At 35.4% G+C, this 26,691-nt stretch overlaps 3 protein-coding genes across 4 annotated transcripts; 1 reads left to right on the top strand and 2 right to left on the bottom strand.

Annotated features, from left to right (window-relative positions):
* Nucleotides 1–11,521: 11,521 nt before the first annotated feature.
* Nucleotides 11,522–14,065, bottom strand: LOC113769458 (protein IQ-DOMAIN 1-like). The gene is made up of 5 exons (XM_027313904.1): nucleotides 13,884–14,065; nucleotides 13,566–13,811; nucleotides 12,851–13,078; nucleotides 12,645–12,758; nucleotides 11,522–12,571 (listed from the first exon to the last, which is right to left on the bottom strand). The coding sequence occupies exons 1-5, from the start codon at nucleotides 13,947–13,949 to the stop codon at nucleotides 11,924–11,926; spliced, it is 1,302 nt and encodes a 433-aa protein (XP_027169705.1). The 5' UTR covers nucleotides 13,950–14,065; the 3' UTR covers nucleotides 11,522–11,923.
* A 1,676-nt stretch (nucleotides 14,066–15,741) lies between these two features.
* Nucleotides 15,742–17,586, bottom strand: LOC113767849 (IQ domain-containing protein IQM1-like). The gene is made up of 8 exons (XM_027312051.1): nucleotides 17,441–17,586; nucleotides 17,236–17,350; nucleotides 17,037–17,102; nucleotides 16,824–16,912; nucleotides 16,633–16,720; nucleotides 16,285–16,527; nucleotides 16,095–16,196; nucleotides 15,742–15,897 (listed from the first exon to the last, which is right to left on the bottom strand). Exons 1-8 carry the CDS (start codon nucleotides 17,584–17,586, stop codon nucleotides 15,742–15,744), a joined length of 1,005 nt encoding a protein of 334 aa, XP_027167852.1.
* Nucleotides 17,587–19,562: 1,976 nt separating this feature from the next.
* Nucleotides 19,563–21,816, top strand: LOC113769459. 2 transcript variants are annotated; one of them, XM_027313905.1, is made up of 3 exons: nucleotides 19,563–19,664; nucleotides 20,312–20,534; nucleotides 21,463–21,816. In XM_027313905.1, coding segments are annotated over exons 1-3 (267 nt in total). In that variant the 5' UTR covers nucleotides 19,563–19,621; the 3' UTR covers nucleotides 21,464–21,816. The 2 variants fall into 2 exon arrangements, with proteins under 2 accessions (XP_027169706.1, XP_027169707.1); XM_027313906.1 differs by having other exon boundaries at nucleotides 20,312–20,537.
* Nucleotides 21,817–26,691: the final 4,875 nt, after the last annotated feature.

Genomic DNA, 26,691 nt, shown 5'->3' with positions numbered 1-26,691 from the left:
TTGATATTCTTAACAATCAAGCGTTTTACACGACGAATAATGGTGATTAATTGTCTGCATTATAGCAGGACTTTTTTGACATGGAATGAATATTCTTATCAAATTTTATTGTTTTTGGTGTGTCTGGTAAAAATAAAAACAATAATCAAGGGTGAAGTTTGTGATACTAATTACTAAACAAGAGAGGCTAGCTCCGTTTTCTGATTAATGGCGTCTACATCATGACAGCAGCATAAGATTTGTTTGTCGTGCGTCCTTTTTTTTTTTTTTTTTCTATTTTTCTTACCTCCTTCGGCTGGGAGCCCGCGGGGTGGGTACCCCCAGGCCTTAGCTACATCCCCATTTTCGACAGCGGGTCATGTCTTCCAATAATAGGTCTGTCTGGTCATCGGTGGTCTGTAATCATCATTTGCAAAAGGTTTATTGAGTTGTCTGTATTGTTTAGTGCTAAAAGAGCTTTCGGTTCGTGTCCGGAGGTCCCTAACTCTCATCCATGCCAGTTCGTGTGTAATTAAGACCCCGCTAGTTCTGTTAAAGAAGATGGCGACCCTTCTGAGTTTTCCAATAATACTTGCCAAAATTTTAAGTCAGTTAAAAGTTGATACATCTGTCTAATTGACTTTTGCCACATTTCTTTTGAAAAGTGAAACATGAGCATTTTTTTTTTTTGTCACTATATAAAATTATTCATTATTGTATACTTGCCGCATTGATTTTTTTTTTTGTTACAATGTAAAATTCCAATTCCAAAAATAAATAAATACTTAGTCATGGAGCATCATGACATGATGAGTTGCCAGCGTCCATTTGCTTATCTTTTAATTCAAGTGTGTGAATGTAAGATTTAAAGTTAAATTACATACAACTTTGTTGGTTCAACATATATAGTAATCAAGGGCTAAATCCTTAATTATGATGCTTTAAAATAGTAATCGATCAAAAGAATGTTTAAACCCCTTCTTTTAATTCGTTTGTCCTTGTTTTAGTGAATGAATGAGTGCAGTGGTCTCCACTTCCTTTATTAAGCAAGTTGCTTCTTCTGATTAACTTAATGAAGATGAACCAGATAGGGGCATTCCATCATTAGTTGCCCTATTTCTTCTCACCATAAATATGGATCCAAGTCTTGTGGGGGACTAATTAAGGATCCCATCAAGAGATCACGAAGAGTGTGCGTTACTCTATGGTTCATATATATTTCAAACTAGCTAATGAAGTTTGATTTTGAGGCTTTGGGCAAGAGTAGAAATTTGAACTCGCATCAAGAGTTTCAAGTACTACTAGCTACTTTAAGCTACCAACAGAAGATGTCTGCGTGTTCTAGTGTAATTGTATCTCCAAACGTTCTTCGTTCCAATGATGCAGTCTTTTTTATTTTTTTCGTTTTCGATTAGATTCATGCTCTTAAAGATTCTGGTTTTAGGTTAAGGTTGTTTGGTGAAACACGTTTTTTATTCAGCAGACAAAACGGTTGAGGTTTTTTGGATTCATGTACTTCATTATTAAGCTTATTTCGTGAAAAAAAAAATAAAAAATAAAAAACAGCTTTGCGGTGCTTTGCTCCTTGAACTTGTATTTGTGTTGATCTGGCATCTGAACTTTCATCCTTTGGACATTTTGGCACCTGAACTTACTTCTAGCTGTGTAGTCTCAGTACTAGTCTCAATACAATCTGTATGGTGGTTTGATTATGAAGCAGCAATCTTATTATTATTGCTTGAGAACAATATCCCAATTAATTGCAGAACCATATAATATATGCTGCTTATGGAAGCTTAGCGCCATGTTTGGATTCTCAGAAGAAAGGGTTTTTGAAACCAAAGTAAGGATTCGAGTATAATTTAAGAACTAAAGCGCATTCCAATTTAGAATTTAGAGGCTAAAATTGACTGGGACAACTTATATGGTAGGCTAAACAATCTCAACAAGCAATTTGAAGACGGATAATTTCACCATTTTGAAGATAAGAACCGAAATAGGTTTTTAAAATTAAAAGCAATAGACCAATACCTGTGCTGAAATTAGGGGCGGGTACGGTGGTTGGAGCACAGGGACTCAAAAAATTGCCATAGAATATGCAGCGACGATAAGCACATCAAACCAATTAGGAATATGGCGAGCTTAACAAGTTAATTAGAGTCGCTCAGAAAGAAAAAGAAAAAGAAAAAAGTTAGATATAGACTCTAGGGCACTAGCTTTCTGTCGGTTGCTTAACGAGGTAATTTGCTTGCTTCGATTAATAATTCATATTAGTGGCTGCAAATGTCAAGGAAATGTGAAAATCACCGTACAAAGGAGATACAATGCATTGTCAAGTCACAAAGATGCTTTCGCTTTTAATCCCAATCACATATTGACAGATTACCAATTAAGACAGCAATATTAGGATGCAATTAATTTTACCTGCATGACCTTGTCGCTCCTCTATATTAGATTAGATTAGATTGAGTGTTTTTCTCACAAGTTATTTTTGTCTGTGGAGTTTATGGTTATAAACTCTAAAAATAATTCCAAAACCACGCAATCTCAAATACAACTTGTAAAAATTAAAAAAATAATAAGATTTACCCCCTATTATTCTTCTACCCATCACCCTTCCACCTCATCTCTCTCTTCCACCATCACCACTCCTTCTCCTCTCTTTTCCCTCTCTCTTTTCCTCCCTCTCTTTCCTTTTCGTCTTCCTCCTCCTTCTCCTCCACCTCTTCCCTTCCATCCCCCGTCCCTTACCGACCCTCTTCCCTCCCCTATTCTTTCCTTTATGGTCCCCTTTTAATGGTAGGGAAAGGAGGAAATGGGAGCAGGGAGGGAGGGAGAGAGAGAGAGAGGAAGAGGGAAGTGATGGTGGCAATGATGGAGGAGGATAGCCGGTTATTTTAACAAAGTTATAAAAAATACTTAAAAATTTTAAATTCTAAAAATACCCTAAAATACATCATAAAAAATACCAAATTCAAACGAACTATTTATAGTAAAAGTTTTTCATATACACCGCTACGGTAAAATTTTTGAAAAACAATTTCAAAAACACCTAATCCATACAAAGTCTATATTTCATTATCATTGTTTTGTTAATCAATTATTCTATATAAAATACTTGCTTTCGGGATCTTGCTTACCCAAAAGTACTTCTATAAGTGTACTTATTCACTGTTGAGATCCGGATGCAAAATAAATAGTTATTGAAACATTAAGTACACTATAATATTATAATAAATAAATCACAAGTATGAAAATAAAAAATATACAAAATTTAATGTGATTCATCTCCATTACCAATCCTATATCCAAAGAACTCGTTCCTTTATATTATCAAATAATACGGTATTGAACTATACATCCAAATCAAAATAGTCCTGATACCAAATTGATTAAATTGCCAAATAAGCATGTGTAATTACTCCGAGTCTAATTTCTTGTTGACTAGCGAGAAAATACCTCAATTGAAAGACTATCTACAGGATTTTCTTTTCACCATTACTTGTAACTTGAAATTCACTTTTGTGATCTCTATTTCTAACTTTTGAGGCAACCAAATGATAAAATCATCATATTTCTTTATATTTTTAGAACTATCTCGTCATGTGTGATTTTCAAAACTTTACCTTCAATGAAAAACTCGTAGCCATCAGAGCCTCGTGCCAAATAGAAATTGGATATTTTTGTTTCTTTGCGATACATGCCACACCACCTAAGGAACAAATATCATCAAAATCTAGAATTCATTGGGTGAAATATCAACTGTTAGAATTGTGAGAAAGTTTTTATCGATTCACGTCCAAAATCGACATTAGGCTCAACCTTTTTCTTGAATCTTAAATCACCTACCTAGATTTATCGTCGAGTCTCCTCCGTGCTCTTTAACTTCCCATCTTTCACCTTTAATGCTTAAATTGTTGAACTAGTAAATGTCACTAATCCACTAAATTTCAATAATTAATCAAGACCCAACAATGAACCTTACTCTCATAATAGTTGTTGGGATCTAAACGCGAAATAAACAATTGTTGAGATATTAAGTATATAATAATTTAGGGTCTGTTTGGTTGGAAGTAAAATGTTTTCCTTGGGAAAATATTTTCCGTGGAAGTAATTTTCCATGAAAATCATTTCCCTTTCATCATTTTCAGGTGTTTGGTTAGTTTATTGAAAATATTTTCTTACTTCATTTTTCTGGTGTTTGTTTAACTTTTGAAATATTTTCACTTTTATCTCTATCTTTACTTTCTACACATTATAACTACATACTTCTTCCCATGCAAAATAAGAAAATTTATCTCATTGTTTAACTTTAAAAAATCTTGAAGAAAGGTATATATGAATAAAAAATATCTCCTTAAGCAAATAAATAAATTGCTGGCCATTTAGTGTCAAATATCAATCACATGCAATGCTTATTGTGACATATATCTTGCACTCTCACTGCTGAAAGTTTCTCTAGAAAAGAATGTCCCTATTATACATAATTAATTACTAGCATAGGATGAGCAGGATGAGATTTTTTTTTATTTTGAATATACTAGGGGGAGGGTTGGGTGGTACGGGGGAGGGAGTGTAAGGAAGAGGTCTTGGGTTCGAATCTTCCTGTTTACACTAAAAAAAAAAAGAACATACTGCAAGATGATTTCAGTAAGTTTGGAACATACTACAGGCAAGATGCATGCATTTCGGAAAACAACTTCAGGAAGTTGGGAAGGGAAGTTGTTTTCCATAAGATGAGTGAAAATATTTTACATAGGAAAATGTTTTCAGTAACTTTTGTGCAACCAAACACGGGAAATTAGGAAAATATTTTCCTGGAAAACATTTTCACCCGAAACAAACGTACCCTTAATGACAAATAAGTTACATGTATGAAAATAAAAGACCAACAAGATTTAATGTGGTTTGGTACCATTACCAAACCTATACAAAAATATTATGATAGAAAAACAAGTTAATTGATTATTATGATAGAAAAATTCTATACAAAAATATAACTTAAATTCAAATCCAACCTTGTGTAACTTCTCTTATCTTTCAAGAACCCTCTCTTACCCTATGTAAAGACTACCTGGCTCTCTTTGTGCGCACACCTTTATAGTATGCAAACTTCACCTATTTAGAAGTAATCTTAGTTGGCTAATAATCAAGTAATAATAGGAAACAACTACTAATTTCTAAACTTATACAAAATAGGACTTAGCTTCTAATTCCTAAAGTAAATAAAAATTGTCATAAGCTATTTACTTGTCACACAAAACAAAAACTGCCTAAAGATAAGACTGCACAAAATTTCCTAACCATCACTTTTTCTCAAGCACTGATGAAATAAGTAATTTTCCAAATGGTCAGTAAGCGTTAATACTCGACAACTTTCACGTCATCACAAACTGCCAGGAATTGGAAATGTGAACTACTCTAAGGACACGTTTCTAGTTTAGGCGACCAAGTGAAGCAAGGCTTGCAATCGAGAGATAATTAATTAGGATTATTTCGTTCGACAAGAACTTGGGAACTCCTGATTCATTTTTGAATCAGTTATTCTATTTCTAGTTTGGATTATTAGCGGAACATACAAAGCTTGTCTAGTTTTGTCCCATTTTCAGAATTTTGCTGTGCTTCAGAAATAAAGAAAGCGTGCATAAGATGAGCCAAGTTTATTTACATAGCTAGCTGTTGCTACTTTCATTCGGCATTATATATATATTGATGTTTGAGACTTCCACTTCTCCGATGACAGTGAAAAATGGAAAAAAATCCCAGCAACGACTTCAAAGCCAAGAAGAAAGTCTTCTTCTTTTTGAGTTTTTGTGTGGACGACTCCTCATATCGGGCGTAGCAATTCTTTTTCCAGACCCAAAGCTCTACTCTATATTGGATGCATTTCCATTGTTTTTCCAACAAAGATAAAAAAAAAAGAAGAAGAAGAAGATGCAAAAACTTTAATTGGTTCCTGTCAAATTGAGTTGGTGGCTTGATTGGAAATATGGGAAATATGATGATTGGAAAGAAGATGCCATGAAGAGAAGGACCAATGATGAGGAAGAATGAAAAAAGAATTTGAGAGGAGAAGGATTTGAACAGGGAAAGGTGCTAAATATTCAAAAGAAGTCTGAGACATTTGTTCCTTGTTCTTTTAATGCTCTCTCTCTCTCTCTCTCTCTTCTACGTTTATGAAATCCCCATTAAAAGCAGCAAGAATTCTCTTATTGAACATGAAAGTTAGTAAAAGTTAATGCTCATAACCCCACCCATTAATCCAAGCGAACGAGCAATGCATGGCTTAGCTTGCGATGAAAGAAAAAGGACACAATCAAGATCCTGATTTTAAAGCTGGCACATGCAACAATTAATGGCACCAGGGCTTCTTTTCTTTATTTGTAGATCTGTCTTGGGACAGCACCCATGGATGAGTTCTGTTTTTTTTTTTTTTTTTTTTTGTCTTGTACTATTTGGGAAATGATATGGGGCTTTGGTATGAGTCATTTTCACGAAAGAAATACTCCCTCCGTCCCACTTTGATAGTCTTGTTTTCCTTTTTCGTCTGTCCCAAATCGTAGTTCACTCTCCCATTAAAAAATGTAGTAATCTTTCAAATTGTCTAAAATACCCTTATTAAATATCTTGTTATTAATACATTGTTACTCCCTCCCTTTTTTTATAATTGACGTTTAAGAAATTTGCTCTAGTGTACTTTTATCTGTCGTTTTATTATCCCCATACAGTATTTATTATTTTTTCACAATTTTACCCTTTTATCTCTCTTTTCCAATACAGGGTTCTTAATTACTACTCCTAGTAATTATTGCTTCTCTCTTTGTAACAACCCTAGTAATTATCTGCCCCTCCGTATTCTAGTGAGATAAAACATGGGAGAATTGGATAATTAATGAGGGTACAAAAGGAAAGTAGTGTACAGATTTAAGCAATGAAAAACTTTTCTTAATTGGTGTGCAAAACCTTAAACGTCAGTTATTAAAAAAAGGGAGGGATTTTAGATACTAACCCACTACATTGAATACATTGAGCTTTTCCAATACTAACCCATTAGTTGTAACTGATATTAATTGGCACTCTTCGTGATTAGCATAAGGGTATTTTAGGAAATTATTAATCTAAATTTATGTTTCCAACCAAATTAATTACACTTTCTTAATCTGTGTGAAAAAAAAATCAAGACTAACAAAACGGGACGGAGGGAGAATTAGAAAAGGTTTAGTAGTTTCTCAAATGAATCGGGGCATGCATTAATTATTATGCGCATTTGAATCAAGAAAAAAAAAAAAAAAGGATGATTATAGACTTTACAGCATGTTTTAGACTGTTCATTGACTTGTTTAACATTATTAATAATTGTCCCTTCTGCGGACACCTGTCAGCTATGTATTGACTAGACATTGAGCTTTTAAGATCTCATAGGTTGCTCACAAATGCAAAAAAAGATGCCCATTTTTTACTCTAAGAATTTCCCTTGTTTTTTCTTCGTAAAGATGATTGCTTTCTTGGTCGAGGCTGAGCCCACTCTCAATAATTACTCTGCGCCTCGAATCTTGTTTCGCTATCACATTATCACTTAAACTTCTACAAAAGGAGGGAAGAAAAAAAAAAAAAAACTTTTACAGCAAAACTCCAAACAATTGATTGAGGAAACAAATGTAAAAAAGTGCCCCATATCATATACAGTATATTATATATTACTCTGAGGAACTCTTCCAACTAATTTGCTTTTTGCCAAATTTCAAGGTATACACAGCTTCCGAATCTTATGCTACTGTCACAGATTCACATTGTCAATTAAACAAACTTGCAGTTGTATCAGACGCTTCCTATACCTTTTCAGCCACAGTCTATCACCAATTCATTTCACCCGGCAAAGGGCCGCCGAAACTGACCTCCTGAAAGCTATGCCGACGAAGCAGACCATTTTATCATGTTGGACTAAATTAAAAAGCCAAACGGGTAATTTTTATACAATCTCTCTCTCTTTCTCTCTCTTCTGACAACTCAATCCATTTTAATACATTTGAATTACATTTTATTAAGCCAACAGTCTCTTGGACTAAATCCTTGACCTCCTATCTTGTCACTTAATTGTGGCTGCCTCCGATGGGGTCTTCCGTCAGTTAGGCCCCTCTCCCCCTCCCCGTAGATTAAACTAGAATAGTTTATACTAATGCTATCATTGCGGCGAAAAAAATTACTCCATTTTATTATGATTTTCGCCTGTATTCCAACAAACTATATCTTTATTTATAAATTCACTTAATTATTCTATCCACATGTATCAATTTTATTTGGTTTTATTTTAATTGCTGCTTCATTAACGTTACTGGAAGGTTAGTAAATTTTGCATATTTGATATTTAATTGAGCACATATATATTTGTTTTAGGTTTTTAGTCATATGAAAATCTAACAATTAAGTCAAAGAACATGTGCCGAGCTTTTTTGTATACCTTGCATAGTTTAATTGTGAATAATAATATTACATTAAAATAAATGTATGTAGAGAAGTTCTAATGATTAATAGGTGTTGCAACACTCAGGCACATTCAAACATAAATATTCATGAACATTTTTTTTCATCTTTTCTTGAATTCTTCATGCTTGCATAAATTCACAACTAATACTAATAAAAGAGAAGAGAGAACCGTGGTCAAAATACTAGCTGTCATAGAAAAGAAGAGGCGGGAACAATAATGTTCCAAATCAGACGATAATTAGTAGTCCTATAGGTTACAATCTTGAGTTTGCAGGGATAATTTTGGGTTCGTTTTGATTGTCACAGGAGTTTTATAATCGTCGCACTCTCTTGATTGAGAGTTTTTAAAGAAAAATGATAATGCATGCGAAATAAAAAGTAGTTTCGCAAATGTTCGAAAAGAACATTTCAAAATATTTCTCCCCAAAAATTTTCAATCCAGTCAAAACCTTAAGGGCTATATAGCAAACCAAAACCTGAAAATCAGCAGGACCAGGAGTTAAAAATAGCAAATTAGCATCTAAAAAACCAGCAAACCATAGAACAGAAAATGGAAACTAAAAATATTTAGTCTCTAACGGTGGAAACAGCTAACCACATGGACATGGCCCAACATAAATATCAAGTTTTGTCAATCTCATTACTCATTAGTCATGCAAGCCGGACGGAAACTACACGTTCGTATGCAAGAAAAATGAAAAATTTCTCCAAAAGATAGCGAAACAAAAACAAAAACTGCCGAGAGAAAAGGGTCTGCAGGATACAGCCTATCTCGGACAGACCCCACTGCATCACAGGCCCATGGTGTCTTCCTTCTGTTCATGGCAATCCAATGAGGGGAAAGACCGCTTGCATACTCGAAATCAACCAACTCCTTTCATTTATTTCATTCACATCCAAGTCGGCATCAAATGATGCCAAAAATATTTTTTGTTTCTGCTTTCAAAGAGGCATCCCGATTTCATGCCTTCATAAACTGCAATATTCTCACATGGGCAGCGATCAAAATTAGCATTTGGGCACGTAGGCCATGCAGTTTATGCCTGTCAAAATGTTAACGAATTTGAGATTCTCATCTGTATTTGCTCGAACGAGTGCTTGATTTTGAAACTGACCCTCGAACCATCCTCTCGAGTGGTCTATTTCAAACAAATTCTACGTAAAAGTGATTGAAAATTTGAAGAATCTTCTCATCCCTTTCCTACATTCTTAAATTACATGCCTTAAGCTACACTACAGTTAACTGATGTAAAACAACTGTTTTTTTTTTTAAAAAAAAAATTTTCTTTAAGAAAAAAGGAATTCTGTAAAAATGATTCAGTAGTCTGCATTAAGATATATACATCACAATTACGAACAATAACAGAAAAGCCATTGCAGTTAAGTACGGCTTTACGGAATAAACCATGGTAGTGAGCGGTGTAATATATCATAATTATGTGGTTTTCACAACTAAGTTGCATGGGACTGGGAAATGATCCCCCAAAAAAAAAAAAAAGACTGTGAAATGAAAGCACAGCTAGTTGATATGAAAAAGTTTCATTTTCTGGTACAAATGTGTGTAGATATTTGAAAGATGTGTTAAATGTAACCCCCCCCCCCCCCGAAAAAAAAAAACGAACTATTATACCAGTTGCACTTTACACTCTAAAGTATTTTAATAGGCACTTTATATACTTCATCGACTAAAAAATAACACAAAAATTAATTTCATCCAAGTAATTGATTAAATGAATAATTTACGCTTCATTAAAAACTTAAGTGGGCAAAATACCATTTTGGTGGAAAAGATTACTACTCTGAATTAACACACATATATATATATATATTGCTTCACTTTGAATGAAAATTACGACTATTGGGGTCAAAATAGGGGCAAAATATGAAAATATTGAGCGACTAGTGTTGCAATTCTTAAAATCTAATATGTTTTCTTCAGCGCATCATAACACCATAGCTTCTTGTAATCAGCAAAATTTCACTTGAAATCTTCACAAGAATAAAATTGGAGTAGAATCCAAAACTTTTATTTGCAGCAAAGATTCAATGCCAAACCTAAATTAAAACCCACATATTAGTAAACAAAATATTATATTCAAAAATTTCAATAAAGCACCTAAATCGTATAGAAAGAAAAATGAAAGTACAGCTCGAAATTAGAGGAATAAATAGGATTTCACAGTGCCGTTTCCTTGATAGCAGTCTTTTTGAAATTTGTAGTAAAATAGGGTTGCTGAGATTCTTGAACTGAGCTGATTCCCTTTCTTCTTCTTTTTTTGTTTACTTGTCATTCAAAGTGATCATGTAATTTGCTGTTATATGTCTTCAATTAGAATTTTACTATGAAGTGAAAATTGATCCAATTAAAGTAACAATTTTTTTTTTTTTTTTACCAAAAAGATAATTTTGTCACTTACAAGCTGTTCATGGAGGATAAATTGATCATTTCATTAATTATTTGGATGGAGTCAATTTTCTTATTATTTGTCTGGTTGACTAAGGGTGTAAAATGCCTATTAAAATAGTTTAGGGTGCATAGTGCAACTGGAATAATAATTTGTGGGAGTTTTCTGCATTTAACCCTTGAAAGATTTGCACATTTGGGGAGTATTTCATATCAATAACTTCACATTGCGAGGGAGAAGAGCTTGAGCAGAATTTGAGATGCAGGCTCAATTATGTCATTTTTTGGTGAGGCTCCTACCGATAGTGACTGATGCCTGCTGTAACGGAGCTTCTTTCGTTATGATATATTATTGTTTTCTTGAAGTTTTTAGGTGTATAAAACTACGTTAGAGAACTTAAATGGACTGTTGTATTTTTTGGAAGAGATTCGGAAAAAAATATTCCTGTAACACTTAAATGGAAATTTTACACGTGAAATGAAAAGGTAATTGGGAGAAGTATCAAAAGAATCCTATGAGTTTTTTTTCTCCCTTCCCAAGAGTTACAAGCCAAACAGAGGCCTGCTGATGACTTGAAGAATAAAAGGTGATCGATCAACTAGAAATTTGAGAAACGGGAGAAGGTAAAATTTTTTGGTCGACAAGTACACAATCCATAACGCGTCAACAAAAATCTTGACAACAAACATAAATTATTTTAGCTTTCAGGCATCAGCAGCAAGACAGCAACTTTTCACTGCACAATACAAGAGAAGATGACCTGAAAAGCACCAGACAGCCCCCGCGCACTAAGATAGACAAGCTCATTTCTATTAATTCTGTACCAAGTATTAAGGAGCAGAACTATTCTTAGTATCAACTGTCTTTTCAATGAACCTAAAGCGTCTGTAATAACATAGGCAAAGCAACCAAGTGTTTTGATAAATAAAGCTATTCTCTACAGCAGGGCAAAATCAAGCCAACAAGATGTTGAATTTGTTCTAGACCATCTTCTTGAGCGGTAGACAGGATTTAAGTCTGTAATTAGCAGTCAATAGCTTGCTGCATACCATCTTTCAACTTCTCATACGATTATATTTACCCAACTGAACAGGTGGATAAAGATCCTTGCACAACTGGACTGAATGAAGATCTGAATCAGCACTCCTCCTGTTTATGCTTCCACAAAATGAGCTTGGCTTCCTGTAAAATTGTAGGTTATCAGCAGAGCGCATCTGCATGCTACGAGACTGATATGGGGAAGCTCTCTGCTTGGCCTTGATAGATTCTGTGGCATTCATGAAGCTAAGCTTAATACCATATCCATCCACTGGAGCCTCATTTGACCCTGGAGTTTCAGAAGTTGACAAGGATGAAGTTGATGTGGTGCTCTCATCGTATAAACATTCAGAGCTTGGATCAGAGGATGTTCGAATAAGCTTATCATCTGTTGACGGTCGTGCAGAAATCCTAGTAGAAACCTTGTTTCGCCTAATTTTGACCGAATCATTCTCTAATGAATTTGAAAAGGACCCAACACTGTCGCGGTCATATTTCGAAGAAATTGGAGTCATATCCAATGAGCTCGTATGGAATCCTTCCATCAGCCTACTCTCCCATGGCTTGGTTGCCATCCAACGTTCCAGCCAGCTTAGTCCAGAATTGTGCTTGTTCATATTGTCACCGGATAATGCCCTGTTTGAATACGGCTTCCTTCTAGATTGCTGTAATCAAAACATATGAATCATATTACTGAAATCTGATAAGAAATGCCAAGAATTATCTCAAGTACATTACCGGTTGAGAAAGTGCATATGCAATGGCCCTTTCCCTTTTGACTGCTCCTTCTTGCTTCATTTGTAACTTAGATCTTACTTCTTCCACTGTACCACGACTGTTACACCACCCATTCTGCAATTTCCAGCACAAACATGGAAGTTCACTAATTTTTCCAATTCAGAATCAATACATGATAGTTGACTGAAAATCACAGCCCAGTATACCTCTGCCTGTTTGATCATATCAGCTTGGTCTTCATTTTCTGATACACAATTTTTCAGAGACTGTCCTTCTAGTGATGTTTGGATGCAATTAGCTCTAACTCGAGCTTGAACTCGCACCAAAGCCTGCATACACCTCAGGGTCACAGCAGCTTGCTTTCTAACCTGTCGACCACGAAATATTGCCTGTAGCCTGACTAGTGCTTTCAAGGCCCTAAGAGCACGTTTTGCCTACAATTATCATAAATATGCCCCGAGTCAGAAACAAAATCTCTCAAAAAATAGAAATTTTAGACCATCAGAATTTAACTTGATTTTAAAACGATTGCCTAAGAACAAGGAAAGAAAATTTATTTCTACAAACCATCTGATGAGGTATTTGTCCCACGACCAGGTACCAAATACAGCCTAATAAAAATCCAGGGGTATGAATATCATAATTGAACGGCTAGTTGTCAGAATGATCCAACATACAACCTCTTAACAAAGAAGGAGAAAAATTACAAAGGAACAACAAATTTTTTAACTTCGACTCTTGCATTCCAGGAGTAAACTTGTACACATAATTGCAGTACTAGACTTCAAATTCCAAATGCAACGAAGAAAAGAATAACAGAATTAGGCAAATTTATTTTGTTATCTAAGACAAGATCACAACTGTAACTGCAGGATGTGCTTAATAAGCGAGTAGTTAATCGTGAAAATGTATAACAGTTACCAGAAAAGCTCGAAATACGGTCTGGATTCTAATAGCAGCCCATTCTTGCCTGAGCACTGAGAAGTCTATGTGCGGAGCTCTAGCCACAGCTGCAGCCATGGCACTCTCATACCCACATGATGAAGATTCAGATTCTTCTGATTCAGGCGTCCGCCCGCCTCTTTTCACCCCTCTGGACATCACTGACAGCCCACCAGATGTAGTCCTCCATAGCTTCCATTTTTTGCTCTTCCCACTACCCTTTTCCTAAAAAAGGAGGAAAATTTCATGATTACATGGTACGAAAGCAAGTGAACATGGAATCAAACTTGAGCTTACATGATCGCAAGACTGAGTCTTTTTGAGTGAAATCAACGATTTAATCCACTTTGCTGAAGCACCCATTAGAAATACGACCCCTTGTTCTTAATTCGGGGCTCTCTTTGATTTTCAAGCGAGATGTTTTGTGTGAAGAAAAACGGGTTGAGAAGACGAGCAAATTGTAGAAGGATTTAAATGGGGAGAAAGGGGTTTGGAGAGTTTAATACTCCCCAGATGCTGAGGTGTTAAGGAGTTTAAATTTTGAAATTTGGAAGGAAAGAAAAAAAATAATAAAGGTCAGTTTTGTAACGGATAGCCGTTTCAAAAACGAGATCATGACCTTTTTGGTTACCTTAATTCTGGCAAAGGCAAAGGAACCGACGTTGTTTTAGCTTTATATATATTTAAATAAAATCATTAAATTGCCTAGGACTAGGACTAGGAGTAGGAGGAGGGAGTGAAAAAACCAAAAAAAAGTTCGGGAAAATGGGATTCGATGAAGTGTACGGCACGCGCGACTGGGCTTTGATGAGTAATTAGTAGGTTAATTACTTATAATTTGATCGGGTTCGTTTATCAAATTCAAAACTACGCACGCTCCTGGGGGGACCTGACCTCGTCTTCTAATCCTCTTCTTTTGAGATTGGAGTTGATGGCCCATTCTGATTCTGGAGCGTCAGAACCTTCCGTGCCCAATGATCCACCACATGCCCCCGTATTTGTCCTTCATTCTGTTTCTGTGGTTCGTTCGTCTTATGAAAATCCTCCTCAATTGATCAAAGAGTTCCCCAATCCCCATATATGAATGACCATTGCCCAGGTCTACGTGCAGCTCTCCCTCCCCGATAGCATAAAAGTAGGGTAGAGTGTTGATGATGCTAGACCAAAAAAACAAAAAGGCCATTATCCAAGAATTTAATGCTCAATTTCCATTTGGGATATTATTTGGCATAATTTTTTGAAGAAAAGTGCTTTTTCTTATGTAATATAGATGAGATAAAAAAAATAGTTAAAAAATGTATTGATGATATAAACAAATAAAATTTTACAAATAATTGACAATCCAACCAAAACGTTCCCGACTCTTTATTGTTAGCTTCGTTCCAATTTTTCACTTACCTATATATCTTGTCTATCTATTTAACATGCTTTACTAGGGTAAAAAATAAAGAATATTAGAAACTGTTAATTTTTTTTTTCTTATTTGAGGTTGTCATGCCTAAACTTAAGTACGCCCAAGCTTCACTTCTTGTCAAGTTACTCCTTTTGTTCTGATGCACTGCAGATAAATGGCAATATTGAATGAAAGCCAAATCTAAACATTCTTCTTGAGAACGGATATAGTGTAGATCTTTTTTTTTTTTTTTGTGGGGGGGGGTTGGGAAGCAATAAGTGTTAATCTTGTTTCTTCCTTTCTTAAATTTGCTTATTTTTTCTTAATCCAAAAAAAAAAAAAAATTCCTTCACAAATTTCCTTGAAATGTTTGGCCGGCTACAGTGCCACTTTTGTTCGATCATAACCATAGAATGATAGAAGTAGCAAATTTATTACTGCTATTATCCGTTTTTGAACATACAACTAGTAGTAATTTATTCATCTTAACCATGAACAGCAAACATTAATAATAAAAAAAAGTTTTTTGTCTAAAACATTGAAGTTTCCGACTAAAGAAAGTCCTAGCCTCCTCTCGCTGGATTTGGGCCGAAAAGTTACTGGAGTTAAAAAAAAATACCTAATACTAGTCATGGGACATAATAATAAAATGTTTACAAGTTGGGACTTTAGCTTGCTAACGACCTGCCCCCATGGCGTGAGGAGGAGTCTTCTTCAATTTTGTAGATTTGTGACGATGAATAATGGTTCCGTTACTGCTCTCTAGAGATTGTTAGCGTCGTATGGATTATCGGCGGTTGACGGATTTTTTCGTGGAGGAGTTCTGACGGTCTCTGAATCTCGCCGCTCTTCTGGAGGAGCGTTTCGTCGTGGTGGTGGTGGCGGTGGCGGAGGAACGTCGTCATCTAAAGGGAATGTCTGCAAACAACATAGCATAAAGGGAATGTCTGCAAACAACATAGCATAGCATATGATCGAGATTGATAGGATAATTTTATCTTTTACACACCGATGATGATATATGACACATTAATGAGTTTAGATGCATTCCACGTATGTATGTAAAATTTAGTGTTTAAATTCAGATTGAAACGAGAAAAAAAAGATAAAAATACCTTGACATGGCTCAAGTCCACATGATGTCCCTCTAAGAAGCGAATCATCTCCACGAAATTCTCTTCCGGTGGACGATAATGGCCACTGTACGACCATATAGCCTGGAATGTAGCAACAAAGCCCTTAGAATAATGTCACCCATCAGAAAACATCCTTAGTTTATTATGTAGCATGTTAACACATAAATGCAAGCTTAATTACCTGAAGGGTTCCATTACAAGAAATCAGTCGTCCAGCGGCAATAGTAGCCCCTCCTGCAAAAAAGCTCGAGTGCTGAAACAAGCCTTTTTTCTTCTCTCCTACGTACAATTTCCTTCTTGTGCTCAGAACAAATATCCATTTAGTATCCTCAGGAGTGTCCACAGGACAACCACTTCGCATGTACACAAGCTTCCCACACTCTATGATTACTTCATATGCTTCCCTCTCTTTCTGATCAAGAAAAGTAACAAAATAGAGAGAGATTATCAACTTAATTTTCCGTGGTAAGGCTGAATTTTATCTCGCACCATCTTATCACTCATGATGGACAATTACCGGGCCAAGATATTGGATGCATTGATCTTGCAGAGAAATCCTTGGACACTGATCGAGTGAGACTTCTCTACCATCTCCAAAATCTAGCCTTCATTTCCTCAATTTTATGCGGTCAAAAACAAAGAAAAGCATCAGGAAGAGCAGAATTCTGGAACATAAACTTGAGCATATTAATTTGTGGGTTTACTTACCAGTAGAAGAAAGGCTGAGGGCTCTGGCTCTTGAGCCATTCAACATAATAAAGGTGTAAATTTCCACCGTAGCGGTGGCATGGATCAATCTGGCATGGGAAATTAAGGAGCAAAGAATAGACAAGGGATAAATAAAGGCATTAGCTTTGCAGCTTAAGAGGATTTGTTTTCGTGCTGAAGTTCAGTATTTGATTATTTTCATAATTTGCTTACTGCTTCTAGCCAGTACTTGAGAACTAATTTTTGAGCCTTCTCATCCACGCACAAACCTTTTACTAACTGCCAAACATGAAAATTGTTCAGGGTCAACTATTTTTTTTCTCGTCTAATCAAGAGACAAAACGCAAGAAATCAGGAGGTCAATTTTAATTGACAAGAAAAAAGGATTCAAAACCAGCCATGAAATTTGTACCTTGGCAACTCGAATTTTAGCTCGTGACCAACGTGAAACAGCAGTTTCCGGTTGCTCAAGGCTGACGAATGTTACAGAGCTTCGCATAAGAGATGTAACATCTAAGATCCTCCACCTACATATATAACCGTGTGGCCATATGAATGAGCTATGCTTGGGGAACAAGTTATCATAGGTGACAAAACATAATGGCTTAGAATCAAACCGTAGCTTCTCCACTGTATCAACAATTTCTTCCGGTCGACATTTGGTTGGGGAAATATTGTCGCCTTTCTGCAATCTAGCTAGAGCTGCATCAAGTTCTTTCATGACCAGCATTGCATGCAATAAATTTGTGGCCTCAGGTATCATCTAAATGAATCGGGTTTCGGGGGAGAGAGTTCACAGAGTCAATCTTGACAGTTCCTCCATCCAGTACAAGAACATCGGGAAGTCATACGGAAAATAATAATAGCAATTAATGTTAAAGTAGCAAAGAAGACTGAAAAACATACACTATTTGTTTACCTGAAAATTCCCAAACAAGTTCATCCAACAAAGTCCGGGTTTGACTGCAACAGCTTGACGAGGTTTTCATACTTGCTGAAGTCCTTTATATAGTAATGAGACAAGGTGAGAAACAAACTAAAGTAAATGACAGGGGACACAAAAAATACGGACTGGAGAAGGTTCTTCATTCTTGATAAGAATTGCTCAAGTAGAAACCCGTCCCATTGAAGGGGTTTTGTTGAATTGAACCAAGAATTAAGAACCAACTGTTGCTTTTCTGACTTGTATAAAAATTTCGACGTTTCAGTCTTTGACCCAGTAGTGTTCAAATAAAACCCTCTGCAGTTTACGAAATTTCTGGACATATTTCACCTATGGTTTTGCTAGACCAAAAGATCTAACTCATAAACCTAATGAGAGTAAAAATTATCGTCGAATCTAACGCATGAGTAAAAACTTTTGAACAGGTTTGGACAGTTTCATGCCTAACATTCTGGGTCCAAGAAGCTCTTTATCCTTGACTGTTGAGGGTTCTTAATTAAATGAAGTGAATGAATCGAAGTTTTGTAGTTTAAAGAGAATGTCAAATGTTTGTTTGGACACAAAATGTTTTTCCTTGGAAAATGTTCAAGTCGTTTCCTGAAGAAAGACATATATCTTCGATCGGCATCTTCTTCAAATATTTCTTTCTAAACGGCAAAACTGTATCGCAATCATTCATCGATCATACCTGAATAATAGCAATTCACAGAAATTCAACACTAACACCCAGGAAGCAAACAACCCCTTTTTTCCCCAGTGCAAAACGTCTACTACCAATGAACTTCAAGGTGCGAGCTTGGCACGTTCTTTTGAACCAGTCGCCATATGACTCTGCGGTTTCATATATACAAAATTCGAGACTTTTTTTTTTTTTTTTTTTTTTCAAGCGAACTGCAGTTTTAATTCCATATGTTTAGAGTACGAATCCAACTGGTCATTAAAGTTTAGATGAAAATAAATATGGCCTCAAATGTTTAAATTTCTAAGCACATTTAATTTTAATGACTGATTTTTACGAATTACTACCAAAATCAGGTCAGTGCTGGCAACTAATTTTTTTTGAAAATTTTTTAAAATATCAATCAAATGTTGCTAGTCAAAATCTGAAATAAAAGATGATTAATTACCCACAAGTCCATCACGTGAGTAATTAGTAAGAAGTTGCTATAATACAATAGGAAATAAAATATTTACAAAAAAGTTGGTTTACAACAAGTTGCTATATAAAATCTTTACTTTTGTTCCGAGAACTCTACTTTTCTAGAAGTTATTTACTTTTTAAAACCGAATTTGGGTTAAGACTTTTTTAGAAAGATGATTAATTACCCATAGTTAAAAAAAAACAACCTACTGTATTGTTTTTGGTTTTTTTTTTTCCCCAAATTGGTTGTAAACATGTTGCTATAATAGAATAGGAAATAAAATCTTTACTTTTATTCTGAGAACTCCATTTTTCTAGTAAGTAAGACTTTTTTTTTTATTAAATTGAGTTATTTACTTATTGAAAAAAAAAATTGAAGGGTGGGTTTTCTTATTAACTTTAGTTATTTTTATTTACTCGCTCAACGCTAAATTGATTTTTGCTTTTTTTTTTTTTTAAATTGTACAAGGACAAGAAAAGGAAGATGGGGAGGGCCAGTGAACTAGGCCCAGTTCTTGGCAACCTTAACTTTTTGGTTGGACACATGTATTTCTGAAGCATTAGATTTGGGTGTACCCAATCCATTTAGGCCCAGTAATCTTCACCGACCAAGTGTCCATTTTAATTGCTTCCGAAAAACACAAAATAGATCAGCCATTAAGAAGAGAAAATAAACAAAGGATAGTGCCTGATTACAAGTTTCAAATTATACCTATGGCAGAAGACAGTACGAAAGGGTTCTCATCCTCGTCTCCGGGTAAATTTTCGACCATTTTTACCTTTGGACATCTTTATACTATTAGTTTATTGCTTTTCTTTCTGGGACCCTTTCCCTCTTTCTCAGTTCATTTCTTTTTCCTTTCCTTTCTGTTCATTTTGGTGTGTGTGATTCACGAATGATTGTGCAAAACATTCTTTAATCCGCATGTGATAACTGAAAATTATGCCAAAAAGAAATAATCTTGGGTTTGTTGTAAGAGTTAACATTATTCTGAATTCATGGGGTCGGGGTGCTATTGATTAAGAAGTACAAAATCAGTACATCCGTCTGGTAAAGGATACTATTTTGCAGAACCTTTTTTTAATTTATTCAGTACCATCCCAAAATCTAATCTTGGAGATGCTATATCTATCCTCTAGGCAGCTCTGACTTTTGTATATTGCATGCCGTCCAGATAAAATGAAAATGAGCTTTGCATTGTATTGAACAAAAAGTTTTGTTCTTTTTGGACCCAAACCTAACATACGAGTTACTGATTCCGAAAATCCTCGAATATTCCTAGGACTATGATGTATTGGGGGTTTTATTGTCGTTGTCTTTAAGGTTTGCGCTATGCGGTGGAACGAAGAAAGTAATGTTGTTGACTATATGTTTTTGGGGTCATTGTTGTTGATCTGATGCAGATAAGAAACATGTGAAATCACCTGATTTGATTGAACGAGCTAAAGAAGAGATTGAGGCAGTCTTTCATGCTGGGAAATCACCTCGTCACCACAAGGAAACCCACGGAACAAGCGATGACATTGATGATAAGACACCGGTTGATGAAGTTAAGGGACCGAGTGTATTTCATAGAGTGAAGGAAGAGATTGAAGCTGTTGTGGAAGCAGTTCACCCCAAGAAATAGTATGATTCTGTTTTGCCCTTAGTTGCTTTTCAGGAATGCTATGTGAAGCACCTTCCTATTTGACCCCAACAGTTCTAATCTTTAACATTTGGAATATAAAATTCTTGTCCTTTGCTACACAAACGTTCTGTGGCATGCCAGTTGTGGATTCTTTAAAGTACATTGTTGATGACTCTACTTCTAGAACGTGATTGACCATGGATTAGCGAACAGTTTTTAATTCTTGTTAAATGGTTCCCAACATTCATATTTATGTACACGATATGTTTCTTTGGGATTGTGCATTCACACTTGCATGTCCCTGATGCTTTTTCTCAAACTTGTCATGAAGCATGAATTAAGCGGCTTAGATAGTTTTGCGCATATAATCCAAGACTATGCAGCAAAGTTTACATTAGCCAGTTTCTTGTGCTCTGGATTGTTGAAGATACATCTATTTGGATACGATTCTCTTGACAGATGTTTGCTAGGTGTCAGCTTTATGAATTTCTTCAGTCTGCAATGAAGTGAAGAAATGCGACCAATTATTGTCTTATACTGCTGTAACAATTCTGCCTTACTTCTTTCTTTTCGTGATTCTAAGAAGAAGAGGCTTCCTACTCCTCACAGTTTTTGTTGAAGCTTGTTGTAATCCCACTTCGAATCCAACTTTAAAGTTGTGGGAGTTATGGTGTTGAATGCAGCATTTGAGCCTGTTGGGCTTTCCTGCAAGGACTTCTTTGGTTGTCCTGTGAAGTAGCTAAATAACAAATTTCAATTTACGCACACGTTGAAGGAAAATCTCATGTTTACATCTGTTTGCTTTTTGTTACTGCCGTTGTGTCTGATCCGAGCGGAGTAACCTTCTTAGGGGAAAATGTGCTTTGCTTATTGGAGCTGTTTTGTTCCTTGTTGGACTTGCATTTATTGGATGCTACGACTTTGCAGGATTGGTTTGATTACCTTTAGATTTGGGGGCCGGTCTCTGTTCCTGAGGTGCTCTGATGAAATGAAACCGTGAATAAAGAGGGAAGGTATTCCGGGGGATTTCCCTTGAACAATGTGATTTTAGCCTTTGATATCCTGGCTGATTCAGAGATGTTTTACAAATCTTGCCCTATAGGTGCATGAGAGATGCGTGTTCTTGCGTAGAAAAAACCTCTATTATCTGGAGACATCATATTTGAGTCTTTTTTTTTTCCGTCTATTGCTATCATTTGCATCTACTTTTATTCTTAGTGTAACCTATATTAAGGGAGTGACTCAACAGGGTCATAGTCACGGGCTACTGAATTTTTTTTTCGTCTATTGTCATTATCTACACTTATTGCTATTTCTACTTTTAACCTATACTAAGGGAATGACCCAACAAGGTTACGAACTGACATATTTGAGGGAGTGACCCAACAGGACATATTTGAGGGAGTGACCCAACAGGATCACAGGCGTCATACTTGAGTCGCTCAAGACATTTATTGGCGTAAAATGGGGTGCCGAAGTCTGGAAAGTAAAGGATGCAAACTAGCGTCCACTAGAGGAAGGTTATGAACCTTTTTTTTTTAAAAAAAAAAAGAAGGTTTTGAACTTTGAAATACCCTTATCAGCCTATCCCTTCAAGAATCAGAAGTTCAAAACATTCTTTCCATTTTCTAAGTAGTCTACTTTCCAATATTTTCTCCTCTTCTTCAATTCTTATTACTTCACAAAAAAAAAGGTTAAATTACCTTTTACCTCCTTCTGATTTAGTTCTTTACCACGTAACCTCTTTATGGTTTAAAAACTTATATATAACTCTTTCATGTTTGGGTTAAAGTGTGATAGTTAGTTTTTTCGTTAAAATTAACGGTCAATAGTAAAAAGTAAAAATGAAACTAATAAATTTATCCTTGCACTACTTTTTTTTCTTTTTTCCATTACTTTCTCTATTTTCTTTTTTTTTTTTGAGAAGAGAATAGAAGAGGAGATGATTTTAAAAACCTAAACTTTAGTCTACAAAATCTTAATTTTCTCCAAATACAAAATAGATGGAAGGGAAATAAAAAATAAATGAATAAGAAACAAAAAAGATGGAAGGAAAATATAAAACAAATAAATAAGAAACCAAAAATACAAAATCTTTTTTGACTACAAATATCATCATAGGTTTTTAAATTAAATCTTTAATAGTATTTTTCGGTTCTTATTTATCTATTTTTATTTTAATTTCTTCTTTTTTATGTTAATAGGAAGAAAAAGTAGGTAATGAAAGGGTATATTTGTCAATTTATTAAATTAATTTTGACTTTTTATTATTGAACGTTAATTTTAAAATAAAAACTAACGGTGACGTTTTAATTCAAACTATAAATAGATTTTTAAATCATAAGGAGTTATGTGATAAAACACTAAACTAGGGGATAAAAGGTACTTTATCCAAAAAAAAAAAAAAACCTGTAAGTTTCGGTTAGACATCTTCTCTTCGAGTATTAATTGGCTTGTTTGGATAGCAAATTTTTTTTTAAAAAAATTTCGCTTGCATCATAAATACATTTTTCAATATACTTTTTTATATTTTCAATCAACTTTTTATCTCATATATATCACATCACAAAAAGTGTTACAGTAATTATTCCAAACAAAAAGCATATTAGTTGGACAAAAAGCAAAGGGGGTGGCAGGTCAAAAGCCGAAGAAACAAAAAGCATTGCATAAGAAATGGAAGCGAAGGACTATTTTCTTCGGGGGCTTTTTGGTGCTCTGTGAGTAATGGTTGAAGCTAAGGAGATGCAGAGTATAGTGGAAGTGAAGGACTACTTTCTTCGGGGGCTTTTCAGTGAGCGATCAAATCATCAGATCACCAGGGATTACCAGTTTTCGCAAAGATTGCTAAACCAAATCGTGCAGACTCTAGAGTAATGTAACTCATCCCGCTCAATGCAAGACAGGCTGAGTTAGCGAGTTGGTTTAGCAATTCTGGAAGACCCTCTCACAAAGATTAAAATCCTGGCTACTGTTAAAGCATCATTTCTGTTGCAACCATCCTAGGATTGTAGGATACAAAATTAAAAAGTATGAAAAAAGAGAGAGAGAGAGGGGGGGACTTGGAACGCATATCAGGTGCAGTTAATCTTTATCAACTCGCGCTGCATTACCCACCAAAATTCTTCTTTTACTAGTTAACAGTTCACCAATGACTGAGAGCGGGTTGAGTGCGAGTACAAGAGTCTATCGCCAGCTATCTCGACTTATGTAGCAGCTAGTCATCAGTGGCTCAGTAATTAGCATACTAAAAAGTGTCTGATGAGATAGCATTGAATGGTGCAATCATCTTTCCTTTTCTTGAAGCTTTCTTCTCCGCTTCGGTTTTGCAGTTGCATTACATACCTCAAGAAGCCTTTATAAGTATGAAATAATTGGCTGCTCATATAATAGTAAATGCTTCTTTTCAATTAGTACCACACCTCTCAAGAAGCTACATAGCTGGGGTTATCATTCACTTCTCGATTTCCACCTAAAAAACAAACTGGAAATTCAATGCTGATGATATCAGGTGCTCTTCTTTACCCAGGATAAGAAAAAGGGTTGCTTTGTTCTTGATCTAAAGGATCTAATGAGCTACGATTAAACCTCTAGGTTGAAAATTGTGTTAGTGGACAAACAAAAGTCGGTCCCCAGTGTATCAGATGTAGACATACTACCCCCCGCCTGTATTCGAAAGTGCCACAGTAAAAGATATACGACGCCAAGACTACAAATTTTGAAGTAGTAATGAGAGTCAGAGACTACACAAGTATTTGAGCAGCATTTTATAAATGGGAAATTTGTCAAATTGATCTCTAACATTTTCACAAAAAACCTTTTTTAGTCCCTAACATTTAAAATCAGCCAGAATAGTCCCTAACAAATAAATTATGAGCCAATTTGGTCATAATGCTCGTATTTGCTCATTTCTCCGACTAAAAACAGCACACCTTTCTCACATGAGCATAATTTGAAGAGCAAAATCGGAAAACATTCGTTAATCCATGATTTTACAGGCAAAATCCCCTTTGGATTCCTATTACTTTTCTCTTTTTCCCTCGACACCATTTTGCAAACTAGCCGAAAACCATCAACAAATAAATATTGTGTTTGGATTGCATTTTCCGTCATTTTTCATGGAAAAATTACTGTAACAATTTGATATATGTGAGGGAAAATGATGATAGGGAAATGTGATCACGGAAAACGATAATATTTTCCGACGGAAACAAACAATCCAAACAAGGCAGAATTCACCTTCTCAGTCAAAACAGCTTTTGCACTTTCCTTGATTTCCCTGTCCCCATATCAAACCCCCAAGCCCTTCTTCAATTTCACCATACCTCTCAAAATAATTCAACAAAGTCTCAGAACTCATCTCAGTTGGTTGGCACATTCTCCACCAATTTTATTGCTGACAAATCCATCAATTTTATTGCTGGGGTTTTCTAAGCCAAGCAAGAAAGACTTAACATTCTTGAAAGTAACAAAACCATAGACTTTTGATAAAAATCTTGCGGTAGGATGGGATGTCATCAACGATGGAAAGAACGGTATGGAGAATGCTAGGATGGACAATCGCAGCTTCTGAAGGATTCAACAATTTGGGATTTCGTGAAGGATTGCAAAATGCAAAATTTCACCTTCTTCAAACTTCAAGTTTTCTGGTTCTCTTGAGATCATCAGGCTTTGGGTTAGTGGTGATGGTGGAATGCATCTGATGGAGTAGGTGCAGGGAAAATGACTCAAGATTGACTCTAGGAGAAGTGGGTGGAGTTATGAAAGAGTAGTCATTGAGAACTTGAGCTTTGAAGAGAATATTCTCTTTCTTTAAGAGTCTAAAACCATGGATTAACGAATGTCTTCCGATTTTGCCCTTAAAATTATATCCATGTGAGAGAGGTGTGCTATTTTTAGTCGGAGAAATGAGCAAGTACGAGTATTATGACCAAACTGGCTCATAATTTATATGTTAGGGACTATTCTGGTTGATTTTAAATGTTAAAGACTAAAAAAGTTTTTTGTGAAAATGTTAGGGATCAATTTGGCAAATTTCCCTTTATAAATTAGACTGACCCTTGATGCACGGGTAATAGGTTCAGTAGAGTTTCAACTTATGAGAGGAAAATGGCCAATTTCTTCGTTCCTAAACTTTTGCATTAGCATCAATTTGGTCCTTAACTTTTATTCCTAATAAATTTGATACGTGAACCTATTTTGCGGTTCCAATTAAGAACCTTTGTGACAGCACCACCACTTAAAACTGATTTGACTCTTAGTTGAGTAATTAAATGGGAGTATATTGAAAATATCATTCATGGGGTTATAATAAATGAAATAAATCATATAAAAAATCACTAGATAAAAGTTTTAAATCGTTTGAAGAATCACTTAGACAAGGCTTTTTTAAAATTTAATCTCGTGACTTTTTAGTTGGTCAATTAGTAGTTAAATCAATTTTAGGTGGTGCCGCTGTCACGAAGGTTTTTAATTGGTATCGCAAAATAGGTTTACGTATCAAATTGATTAGAAATAAAAATTAGGAATTAAATTGACACTATAACAAAAAAGAGTTTAGGGATGAAATTGGACATTTTTCCGCTTATGAGCCATTTTGAGTTTTTGTTCTCGTCCTTGCAGGAACAGAGGAAATAGATTGTTTGCACCATGCAGGAAGTCGCACAATAGAGAAATACTCGGGACGCATTTGAAAAAGTTTCATATCTCATAGATCAAGATGAAAGGCAGGTAGAGGTAGATGGTCCAGGTTGTGAGAAGCAGCAGGTGAATGATTTAATGTCTCGGACATTGATACTCAACAGATCAGAGTGACTTACAACTAGCAAGTTATAGGATCTGTGCCTGGATTTCTTTTCTTCCACTTACGGAAAGCCATCAGGGAGAAAATAAGAAGACTCTGCAGCCTAGTAGTACGAGTTTCTGAATCCCAAAAAATGTTATAGCAGATCTAGCCTGAAGGGACCCCACATCTGACTCAGAGATAGATTGGGAGAGAAAAGTTTGCTTGTATCCAAAGACAGAAGCAGCTGTAGAGTGTAGATGAGAGGAGGAGCAATCGAGAAACAAAATAGTCGTAAGGACAAGAGCTATTGACTTGTCAATTGAGGGAAGCAGAGTTAACCATATGGTTCTTTGTACACTTTTTCTGGCAGATAT

This window comes from Coffea eugenioides, chromosome 4 (genome assembly GCF_003713205.1).
Source record: "Coffea eugenioides isolate CCC68of chromosome 4, Ceug_1.0, whole genome shotgun sequence".
Classification (NCBI taxonomy): Eukaryota; Viridiplantae; Streptophyta; class Magnoliopsida; order Gentianales; family Rubiaceae; genus Coffea; species Coffea eugenioides.
This window is presented reverse-complemented; position numbering and strand designations above follow the sequence as displayed.